Source organism: Psittacula echo, assembly GCF_963264785.1.
Source record: "Psittacula echo genome assembly, chromosome: 3".
NCBI classification, from domain to species: Eukaryota; Metazoa; Chordata; class Aves; order Psittaciformes; family Psittacidae; genus Psittacula; species Psittacula echo.
This window is the reverse complement of record NC_137736.1, coordinates 112,609,000-112,621,441: the sequence shown is the minus strand read 5'-3', so window position 1 is coordinate 112,621,441 and position 12,442 is coordinate 112,609,000. Positions and strand designations below refer to the sequence as shown.

Here is a 12,442-nt window from a genome sequence, read left to right as displayed (position 1 = left end):
AGCCAGGGACCCCAGTTCAGAAGCAGCTTCATGCAGCACCTCTCTAGCAGCCCCTGGGAGAACACACAAACTCTCCCTTCTGGTCTCCTCTTGGTTGGCAGTGTACAACTGTATTTGGTTTACGTGGCAAGGTTGGGGCTGGGTGGGTCCATTGCAGAGGTGGCCTCTAAGAAGACACAAGAAACTGACATCATGTTGAAAAGAGCCAGTTTTATCCAGCTCCAAAACAGACCCACTGCTTCCCAAAGCTGAGCACTCAATGATGCTGGTGGCATCTCTGCAGTAACATATTTAAGAAATGGTAAAAAATGCTGCACAGCAGCTGGATGAGAGAGGAGTGAGAAAAATGGGAAAGTAACAACTCTGCAGACACTATCTGTGAAGAAGGAGGGAGAGAAGGTGCTCCTGGCACTGGAGAAGAAATTCACCTGCAGCCCATGGTGAAGACTACGATGGAACCGATGACAGCACTGCAGCAGCTGGAGATGCCTGAAGGAAGCTGCAGCTTGTGGAGAGTGAAGCAGGAGCAGGTTTTCTGGCAGTAACTGTGGCCCGTGGAGAGCCTATATTAGAGCAACCTGTTCCTGAAGAACAGTACCCTATAGGGCAGACCCACACTGGAGCAGGGGAAAAGCATGAGGAAAAAGGAGCAGCAGAGATAAAATGCTATGGACTGGCTGGAATCCCCAATTCCTCACTTCCCTGTGCTGCTCAGAGGAAGAAGGGAGGAGTTGTGAAAGGTGTGAAGTTGAGCCTGGTAAGAGGGGTGTGTGGAAGGATATTTTATAGTTTTGTCTTTGTTTCTCAGCCTCCTAATTTACAAGAAATTAAATTATTTTTTCCCAAATTGGGTCTAGTTTGTCTGTGATAGTAACTGGTGAGTGATCTCCCTGTCTTTATCAGGAGCCATGAGCTTTTTCATCTTATTCTCTCCCCCTATCCTGCTGGGAGTGCAAGAGCAGCTTGGTGGGCACTCGGCAATCAGCCCAGGATAACCCACTAAAGTATCAGTGAATCTAAAAACTGATCTCATCTTTCTTCCCTTCCAAACTTAATCTTGATTACAACCCTGTTATCCTTCCTGTTTCAGTTTTTCTGTAAGATAAACATTGTGATCAATTACTTGATCATCTGCCATTCACTTCTCAAAACTTACTGAAATGGGATTTTTCCCCTTTGACACTGCAACTCTTTTTTTTCCCCTTGTGTCTTTTAAAAAAAATTACTATGGTGGCCTCTTACCCTTTCTTTCCTCTGCTTTCCATAGCTGCAAAAATGATCCTGAGATGTCTAAGGAGGGAAGTGTCAAGGAGAGGATAGGATTATTTCCAGGAATAGCACTGAGTGATACCATAACAGGAACACTGGGTTCATCAGAAACCAAAACAAAACAAATGCAGATTTCAACAAATTAGAGTAGGTAACAACTGGTACAATTTACCCAGGGAACTGATGGATTTCCTGTCTCTTGAAGTCTTAAAATCAAGGTTGGATGTTTCACTTAAATAGATGTTCCAACAGAAATGGAACCTGCAGGATGAGACTTTTGGTCAGAACAGATTAGACCACTGTATTAAATGGTTCCTTGTGGACTCTCAAATTAAATTTAAATTAACATGATACCGTCATATTTGAAAAAGGCATATTCCTCAGCTTAGCTGGTAGGCAGCAATTTGCCTATAATGAACATATATAATCTTTTATACATATTTGGCATGAATTCACATGATTATGTGTCATCAGGTTAACTTCATATTTTACCTGTTTCCACGTTACTTGCTCCTAATGGTGAAGAACCAGACAGCCATTATGGAGTTGAAATATTATTCCATTTTCATTACATTTTACTTGGATTTACAAAGTCAAAAAGTTAAATACTAAAGGATGAAAGAAAGGAGGAACCAGATTTTGAGAATTCAGGGAGACAAAGGAAGCAAGGCACAGAAGATGGAAAGACAAGCAAGAGCAAAAGTAGAGGTCACAAAAAGCCATGGGTAAATAATCTGAAGCGCAAGCCTGCAGATTGAGAGGAAGGATGGGAATACGTGACGGGAAAGTAAAGGGAAGTAGAAGAGTTACTGAAAAATAAAGGAATGAGTATTCTGAAATGCAGGTGAAGTCTGTTTGCCAGCGATCTGCAAAGAAGTCTTTCAAAGAGTAATTTATTTACAGGAACTCCACACTTTCCCAAACACAAGAGTCACACACACAGTTGCACATGCCCATGCAGACAAGTTTATATATATATCTGCTCTCAGTGTTTTTTGCTTGCTCTTTCGGGTACACTGAGGAGCCCACAATCATGCTTCAAAAATCATTGTCACCCTCTGCAGCAATAAAAGGGGATGTCTTTTTACACAGGATGTAGTAATAAACCAAGAAAGTAAACCTTCAGGAAAGCAAGCAAAACTCTGGTCTTGGAGCAAATGTGTGTGTTTGAGCACAAAGCCACAAGGCTCACCTTAAAAATCAATATTCTTTCATATTGCAAATTAACATTTTAAAATTAAGTTATTTGAGCTCCAATCATTCCCTGTGACTGACAGAAATCTCTCCGCAAAGCCACATGTAAAACTAGAAGCTCCCCTCCCTGACATACAGCTATTGTTGGATGATTTCATTACCTATCATTTATTATATATATCTTTTAGTAATTAACTGCAATATCCCCAGACTTCTGGCAGCTGCTTTGGGGAACTTCCAAAGCTTGTAAAGAAAAATCTAAAGGCACCAAAGATAAGGGTTTAAAAAAAAAACAAAACCCAACCAACCAACCAACCAAACCCACCACCACCAACAAAAGAAAACGTGAAAAAAAGGGTGAAAAAAAATAGAAGAAAAAAAAAAAAGAGAGAGAGAGAGAGAGAGGAAAGGCGGCGGCACAGGAGCAGCGAAGTTTTCCTGTCATTTGCTCTCTCCTTTTGGCATGAGTGCCCACAAGCGCTGAGCACTTCCCCGGTCTCGTCCCTCTGCTCCATCCTCTGCCGCAAACCCCGGCAGCGAGGCGGGGGTCCCGCTGCTCCCGTGCGGCACGGAGCCCCCCGAGTGGGGAGATGTCTGTCTAGCTCCGTCTCCCCGCTCCGCAGCCGCTCAGCACATGCAGAGCCTCCCTGCCACCTTCATTAATAATAATTGGTACTTAATAAACGCCAGCCCCAGCCGCGTGAATGATGGGTTGCAGTGGCCGTGCCTCTCCCCATAACCCGCGCAAAGCCCGGGGCAGTGACCTTGCCTGGCACTCTCGCTCTCTGCCCTCCGCCGCACAAATTTCCGCTCCGCTGCGCTCACGCAGATGTGCGAGCGGCAGAAACGGGGAAAAATAATAATAATACTAATAAAAACCCCAAAGCAACACAACCCGCCTCGCCGCTGCCGCGGTGGTTGCAGTGCGCGCAGAACCCGCGGGCGGCTCTGCGGGGCGGCGCAGAACGGGGCGCGCTTAGCGGCTCCGCGCCAGCGGCGGCGCGGGCGGCGGCGCGGGCGGCGGCGGGGGGGGGTCTCACGGCGCATGTCTGCCCGCCGCGCCGCCACTAGCCGCTCCCCCCCGCCGCCAAACTCACCACCATCTTCTGCATGTGCAAGGCTTGCAGCCGGACAGAAACCGCTCCCCGGCGATGGAGACTGCGGGAAAAATCCGGCGTGGCGGCATGGCTTGCTGAAACGGCAGCGGCGGCCGGAGAGAGGCGGTGCGGCGGCGAGAGAGAATAGCGAACAGATACTAAAACGCAACAACACACTAAAAAAAGAGAAAAAGAGGCAAAGAAGGGAGGGAACCTTTCTTTTTATTCCCCCCTTCCTCTTTTTTTTTTTTTTTTTTCTTAATTCTTGATTTTGTTTGTAGCCACCTCGTCCTCAATGCCTCTCTGAGCAGCGTCTAGCGAGCGAGCGGGGAGAAGGCGAGAGAGAGAGGCAAAAGAGAAGATGAGGATAATTTGCAGACAGCTTGTCTTGTTGTTTTCTGGCTTTTGGGGACTAGCAATGGGAGCTTTTCCTAGCAGTGTGCAAATAGGTAAGCGCTGCATTGGGCTGTGTGCGTGTGTCCAGGGGTTCAATGCTTTGCAAAGTGAGTTGGGAAGGAGGCAGTTTAAAGATTTTTCTTCCAACACCATCCCATTTCCCTGCCTTCACGAAGAAATCCGCGTGTATCGATGTACGTGTGCGTCTGTGTGCGTGTACATCTCTATGTGTGTGTGTGTGTATACCAGTATGTGTGTGCGTTCGCGTGTGGAAGGGAGGATGCTTCTCTTTCGCAGAACTCGCTCTAGCTCTGGGAGTGAGCAGGCTTGGTAGGCGAGGAAGGGGCTCGGGGATGATGCCCCTTGACTGCCTAAACTCCCCCTTCTCCTCACCTCTCCGAACCCCGTGTCTTTCACTGGCTCCAGAGGGATGTGGAGTTATATGCATCGGGAGGATGCGGTAGCTGACAGGACTGGGGGTAAAAGCCAACGCTGCCCTTCTTTCCCTTCTAGTTGGAAAGTTTAGGGTTTTGTAGGTCTGTCCTTGTAGCTCAGTGCCCCATCCTCACCCCCTTCCCATCGCCTCCTGCTCCCCTCCTTTCAGACGTGTTTCGGATGGGACGCAGCTAGCTGAATTCTTTCCAGCTCAGCTCCATCACTGCATCATTTCTAGTGGACTTGTAAAGATGCTGCTAACAAGGCTGAGCTGCTCCCTGCCTGCACATGGCTGCAGAGGAGCAAAGTTCATTATATTCCTGTTCAGTGCAGATTATCCTGCACTGAGTTTGTATTTTCCCTTTTTTTTTTTTTTTTAATCCAGAAAGCATCCTTCCCCTTAATCAGCCTGCCACTTAATGTAAGAGGCTGTTGAGTAGCTGATTTACCGGTGTGTTCCGTATCAGGGAGATGGAGGCTAAACACTTTAAAAGGTCACTGTAATCATGACAAATCTGGGTATTTATGTATAAAAGGCTGGAAACTGAGAAGTCAGAAGAGAAGCATGAATGCATCAGGGAGGTTAAAATCGATTGAGGACAGTGATTTAAAGGCAGTGGTTGTGATTACGAATATGTTTAGTTCCTTATCCATTAAAGTCGTAGGAGTAGCCTTACTGTGCAGCTTTGGGAGAGACAGTTGCTTGGTGATACAAGATAGTAAGTAGCTTGCAAATAATTCATGCTGCTTCGTTTGCTTTTTGCCTTTTTTTTTTTATGTTTTTTGTAGGTGGTCTCTTCATCAGGAACACAGATCAGGAATATACTGCTTTTCGATTAGCAATTTTTCTCCATAACACCAGCCCCAATGCATCTGAAGCACCTTTTAATTTGGTTCCTCATGTAGACAACATTGAAACAGCTAACAGCTTTGCTGTAACAAATGCCTGTAAGTAAACTTGCCATTTATCTGACCACCTTATGGGTAAATTGCAGTGGAAATAACAAGAAATCACATCATTATCTTGTATTTCAAAAACATCAGTAAGTCTGTCTTCCAGTATAGATACCTTGTGCAGAAGAGCAAAAGGGGCAGCAATCTGTGCTAGTTTCTAAGTGGAGCAAAGTCCCCTCTCCTGCCTTCTGCGGACTAACCTGATGTGGCATTTACTTTAGTGTTATTACTGTAGTTTCTTGTTTTCCAGTTTCTATGGAGATGAATTTTTGTTGTAAAGAAAAATTATGAATGTCTCGATCAGTCCGTACACACCCAGTTCCTCTTGGTTGCTTTTGGGTATGGTGTGCCTTGTGTGTATTTGAAAACATACGATAATACTTGTGCTCACAAATGCTTTTCTAATGGCTGGAAAGGAGACAGGGAAGCAGTGGTGTGCAGGATAATATATCTGAGTTGTTTGACGCTGCAGTTGATCTGGTGATGTCACTTGAGGCAGCCCTGCTCTTATATTCTAGGTTGTAAATGTCTCCTATCATTTCGTAATGCATACATCCTGTGGATATGTCTCTATGCATCCATACATTGGTGCCAAATCACGTTAGTATCTGATTTACTTGATTTCACAGACCACCTCAACTGGAACAAATATTCTCTTCCTACTATATATTTTATACACACTCACCCGCACACATAGAGATGCACATACACCAGAGAGGAAATGAGAAAAAGAAATGCCTTTACCAAATGAGGCAACATTTACTTTTTCTTCCTCTTTTTTTAAAGAATCAAAGTATAATTAGCTGAACTTACTATATTTGAATCACCTCAGGGTCCTTAGAGGTGGTTAAACATGTGCTGGATACAGCTTGATCTCCAGTAGTAGCAAAACATTGTTTCTATTTATCTTCATGTAGGTCTGGCTTAGGAGAAGGAATTCATGTTATTATGTAAGACGGTGGGACATAGTGTGGCAAAGCTGAAACCATAGTAGCATTGCTACTTTGATGTTCATGTTTTAGGACTTCATAGGTTTTCTTTTGTCGTCTTTTAAGTTTCTGAATTCCTCCTCTTCATTCAAGAGTGAATTGCCTCTGGAAGTAGATACCCTAAGCAACATTGCTGCGTGAGTGTAAAGTAGAAACATACTGAAGGAGGTCTTAGTGTTCATCGTGCCTTTAAATTAAGTTCTGTGTTTCTCTCCACTTTATCACAGCCATCTCTGTGTCACTTTTTAATACGTAAACATACAATGTACTGTGCATTTCTCATATATAATTTATTGAATGATTGGTAAATTTATTTATATGAGTCTTTGGTACTCCAAGTTTCAGAATGACCTTGCCACCTTATTTAACAGGAAAAGCTTCTGAGCTGCCAAAATGGCTCCATTCATTTTATGCAGGAAAGATTGATGTCCCATTAAGTGTGAATTCTATATTAGAGCAATGTATTAGTTGTGTTTAGGGTGAAAATCAATATCAAACTCCATAAGGAGAAAACATTTCAAAAGGTGCTTTAAAACTGGAAGGAATAAGATCTATGCAGCTGTAGTTCATTGAGAAAATATCACAATGCATGTCAACTTTTGCAGGCACTGATTATATATTCCATGAAGACAAATGACACAGTAGCTTTTTTAAACTTCCATTTTTTGTGAAGAGGAAAGGACTAAAATTTTTGCATACTGAAATCAGTAATTTTAGGTGAAGTCAATTATTTTAGATTCTGCCTACACATCCAGTTCTGCCAGATAATTTCTGAGGCTATTGTTACTTTCTGGATTAAGGGCATTGCATAGTATTTCTGTTTGAGCATTGGTGGATTAATTCTGTCTTGCATAAATCAAAATTGTCTAAAATTGAACCACTTCTCTGTGTAAGTCTAACACCATAGATTCAAAAAGGGTTTGCCCAAAACTTTACTTATTTATACTATTCACAGCAGATTCTTCTCTCTCATTCCAGCCACTTTAAGTTGTATTTACCTCGCATTGCTTTAACTGAGGAAAACCTGTCCCTTGATGTTTCTGTCATTTATAGAAATAGCGATTCATAACCTGATTTTTTTTTTTTTTAACTGAATCTAATTTCAGTTCCAAAGAGTTTAATGACTCAGAGATGATGAATCTTTACAGTATGGGGGGAGGCAAAGATAGAGGCAGAAAGTAAATGTTTACGTTTATCTGTGTGCATGCTCATATAACTCTGTACATCTGTATTAAATAGGTTTATTTAAGTCTGTATTTCCCACTTAAACCAATGTGTATGTTTGCATTAGTTCAAGTTTGTATTTATTTCATATTTTGCAGTCTCTTGCCAGTAATCCAACTGCTGCTTCTTTTTTGAAGCATTTTAATACTGAAGAGTATTTTTTAAACAACAGATCTCCTAATGAAATCTAGGCAAACTAACTGACAACTGAATGCACTTATTGCATGTCCCTTAAACTAAATATGAGCAGAATCCTGCAAAAATCAATTGTCTGATAGCTGGAGGACACTGACTTCAGTGTGATTGAATTTGCTGGCTTGACAGAGGCTTCTAAAGCACAGATGTGTGAGATTTTCTAACCTAATTAAAGAACCCCCACCATCAGCTCTGAATTAAGTCATTTCATGGCAATATGAAATGATAACTTTGCTGAACCACTGTGAAATAGCAGCTTTGGATCTTGTCATTTGTGTAGAAATTACTCAGTGCACACGTCCCCAAATATACAGTACAAAAGCCTTAGAGCTGCTGGACTGCAATGAATATTCATGTGAGTTCAAGCATAAAGCTCTGAGACAAGACCGGATACCTCTATTTCTCTTCCCATTTGCTGCAGAGGTTACTTGTGAAGATTCAGGGCCTGGCCCCTTGCGTGTGTTAGGGACAGTAAACAGAGTATTACAGATGATTGTGGGTGGCATATTAGCAGGTAATTCACTACAACAGTGGGAAAACTTGAATATTTTTTCTTTTAATTAGATAAAAACAGCTATCCAAATATTCATGCATGTACTTTCGAAACTGGAATAATTTTGTATGTTCAGTTTCTATCTATTTTCTAATGGTTACCTTACACAATTTTTGTTTTCTTCAAATGGGCCCAGAACAGTGGTATTTTTATTCTAAATCATGAATAGATATGAAATGGATTGCTTAAGCAGATAGACTGTTGTAAGTTAGCAAAATTGATCTGATTTATGAGTTTGGAGATAGTCCTCTTTCTTTTCCCTTCCCATTCCCTATTTTATTTAAACTTTGTTCATTTCTTTTGCACAACATACATTATTCAGAGAATCTCTCTTACTGACAGAGAGAGCTGAAATTATTGTGAACATGAATAGTACAAGGTTCTTACTCATCAGAGCACAAGACACCAGAGCTGAAACATTTGACTATTGGTGTACATTGGTTTGCACCTCATTAGCAGGAAATCCTGCTTCTGATTAGAAATCTACCCTCAGCTCAATTTCAGATGTGGGGTCAATGCATTGATTTTTGAAGATGATTGTGTATATTTATTCTTCAGCTGAATGTGAAATAATTTTCTCCTTTCCGTGCGCCATCTATATTACATTAGTATACCTCAACAACGCAGTCAACATTAAACCTGCTTGCATACTCTTGAGGTAGCTCTATAATTTTACAAAGAACTATTTGCTTTCCAGCTCTTGTCTCGTGGTTGAGAAGTTTTCCATTGAAGTTTCAAAAATCCTTAATGTATAACTAGTCTTGCAGTTCTTGTGCAGGATTAGGTTAAATGGGGAAGAAGAGAGATCGATTCAAGTCTTTCATCAGTGTTTCATACTAAAAGTAAAGCTTTTCATTTTGAGTCTGTTTAACTACATTTGTATTCTGAGATGAATATAGTCCTAATAAGTGTAATTGGGGTAAATCAGACACTCCTTTTGTTTCACCTTTTGCACAACTCAGTTCTTTGTAGATTTTAATCCCAGTAGATACAAAACCCTCAAAATCAAATTTTGTTTACTATATGGTGCATGGATTAGAAGAAGAAAAGCCTACTGGAATTAAAAAAAATGTATTTTGGAATAACTTTCCTCTTTTCCCAGGAGTTATTCTCCTTGAGTGTTATTCTCTCTGGACTAACATGGGGTTGATGACTTGAAATTGGAGGGCCTGGTTCTGCCTAACCAGCATGAATGCAGTTTCTTGGTGAGCTCCACAAAGGTCTGAGGCAGCCTTCTCGACAGAAAGGAACTTCTCTTATCACCCTGCTCTCTCTGTGAGCTTGTCTCCAGGCTCGTTCTTGCTACTGAGGGGAGAGGCAATGTCATCTTGAAGTTAACTTTTCTGCTGAGGCATCCCAAAAGCTCAGGAAATAGGCTCAAATGTAGTACTGCCTTTATATTGTGACTGTCATTTTACTTAAAGCAGTTTCAGCTTTGATTTGCTAAGCTACATCATAATGGGATTTTCATTAAATTTGGTTATTAATTCTGCTTTATAATTACAACTCAATTTAGCAACAGGAATGTAACCTTAGTTTAATAATCAGTGTAATTTAAAACCATGGTGTTCCTTATTTAGGAATTGAGGGTTTCATGGTATTTTGCTGTTGAGAGCAGTACAGTATTCCCAAGGATGCAGTCTAGAGTATATTGAGAGTTACCATAAAGGCATACCATACGGTCAGGTTTGAACTGGAAAAGCAAACAATGCGCCAGTTGGTTAGAAAAATGGAACTGGATTAAATTGAACCTTTCTAAAATAGAATCAATTTCAAAAACCCATTTCAAGTGAGTGGTTTGCTTTAATACAAAGAGTTTATGTCAAGCTAGACTCCAATTATTGAAAACAATTTCTCTTAAAGTTTCTATTATTAGCACTTGCTGATAGAATCAAAGGATATATGTGTACTTGGGTGTCATTTACCATAAGAAGGATTCTGTATATTTTTAAGATATACGAAGACCCATATTCAAAGTTTTTCATAGCTCTAAATGTGATACTTGTAAATAACTGTACAGCAAAGAGAAAATTAACTATCGGTAGCTCCCATATATCAGAGTCTGGATTTAATTTTCAAGGTTATTTTGGGGATAATAAATGATGGGCTTTTGCTGAAATATAGCCAGATTTCTTCAATGAAAATTCAGAACATGGATTTCCCTGGCATGAAACAAGACTTTTGTCCAAGCATGTTACTGGACTGGCTAAAAATGTAGACTCAAAAGCTGTATTACAGGCTACAGAAATAACGTAATCTTCGTTTCAGAGGATTAATAACAAAGATTGTGTTCCTTTGTTCTTCCTGCAGAAGCTAATGCAGTGCAGTACCTCTTGTGTAGGACAGAGCACTTAACAAGTAATTTAAGTTGATTAATATCAGCTTTATTATTATAATCTAAGTTTGTATGCTAGTCAAAATAGCTCATGCATTTCATTTTTAGGTCTTGATTGTTTTGAGACTTGCCTGTTCAAGAGAGAGGAAGATTTCTGCTTTGATTTCTTAACGGTTTAGATCCTACCATGACTTGTGCAAATTCAGATGTTGAGCAGGTGAAGTTCTTTGGGTTTAAACATGTTGGAATGAATAATCTTTCCTCACAGTTCTTATTCTTTAATATATGACTGATTTAAAGGGGATAAAGCTTGTGCTAGCACAAAAGTGAAGAACTCCTTATGATTGCACCAGTGTAATTAGAAAGAAAAAATTGGCCACCTCTATGGATTTCCATTAATCTGGCTAGTTGGCTTAAGGCAAAGGTTTTGGACAAGTACAGCACCAGTCTGCTTTTGCAGCTTAGGTGAGCATACCGAAGTTACATGTTGGGACACAAAGTCAAGCTGGATAATTTATTCTTGTGTAAATCAAGAACTGTTCCTCTGAATTTGGGAAAATAAATTTACTCAACACTGCGTGATCACAGTGTCTTGTTTGGAAATTTTACTGTTGCTTTGCTTTTAACTATTTTTCTCAGGAGTTTTATTATCTTCTTGTATTTAGTTTGGGTTTTCACATAACTACTTTTTCATGGTTTTATTTTAAAGATTTAGCGGCTTTTAGCAATGCTGCTATGGATTCAGTTGATCATTAATGCAGTTATGGGTTGAGTACTCTTAAAAATTCTGTATCAGCGATATCTGTTTTTAGGCACCCAAGTTCAAATACAGAGGCTGTCTTACATTTTGGCACTCAGAGATGTTCTAGTATTTTCCAGAGTTCTCAGCAGCACCTGCGTTCCCAATAGGAACTGCTTACTGCTGAGCACTTAGGAAAATTTGTCCTTATCAGTATAATGCATAGGTCAATTGTCTTGTTTCAATAGCGTTACTTCATTGTGAGGACTTTGTTTCTTCCCTCTTCTTTTTCCCAGAGTGACTTGTTCAAATAATCACAGCTGGTTTTTGCATTTCTAGTTTCTTATGATAAGAAGGTGGAACCAGAGTGTCACATACATATCACCTTTGCCTTGACAGTGCATTGTAGTGACTCAGCCCATCCTTCCTCTTCACCATGCTCCTCAGAAGCTGATAATAGATAAACTGTGTTGGACTCACGGGGAAATACCTGGATATTTACTAAAAAGCTACTGTTCTTGCTGGATTTTGGCCAGCTACACTAACATTAACAAATTCCAGTTCAAATATTGGCCCTTGTCCTGCAGGTTTTTTCCCCAGACAGAGCTGCCTGTGATTTAAACAGGGACTCTACCTGAGCAGGGATTGCAGACAGCAATGCATTAGAATGAAGGAATAGTAGGAATCAGCTCTTTTTCAGGGTGAACAGGTTCTCATTCTTTCATGTCATAGCTCAAACTTTAAAAAGTATTAAATTGCTTAACTCCTGTTATATTTAAAAAAAAAAAAAAAAAAACAAACAACAAAACAACAAAACCCACAACAAAAAACAATTTAGAAATTGTACCCCTGATACATAATTGCCTAATTTAAAAGAATGTAATTCAGACTACTGTTTTCTTGTGTTCCACAGGCTATTTCAATCTTGTATTTATGTACAGCCATAGCTCCTGAAAAATGCAGTCTTGTGCAGCATCTATCTGTATTATTCTAAAGTCATGGGCAACATAACCGTGTCTACGGGTCTTTTTGTGTACATACAGCTAGAGCACAAGAGAAGCA

At 40.5% G+C, this 12,442-nt stretch overlaps 1 protein-coding gene across 3 annotated transcripts in view; it reads left to right on the top strand.

The window, feature by feature from the left end:
* Positions 1–3,577: 3,577 nt before the first annotated feature.
* The window catches only part of GRIA4 (glutamate ionotropic receptor AMPA type subunit 4), a gene marked incomplete at its 3' end in the record, with an annotated part of 229,397 nt that continues 220,532 nt past the window's right edge, over positions 3,578–12,442 (top strand). For all 3 annotated transcript variants that reach the window (XM_080612922.1, XM_080612923.1, XM_080612924.1), the window contains exons 1-2: positions 3,578–4,009; positions 5,181–5,339. In XM_080612922.1, the coding sequence (XP_080469048.1) occupies positions 3,922–4,009; positions 5,181–5,339 (247 nt within the window). In that variant the 5' untranslated portion in view covers positions 3,578–3,921. The remainder of the gene's footprint in view (positions 4,010–5,180; positions 5,340–12,442) is intronic.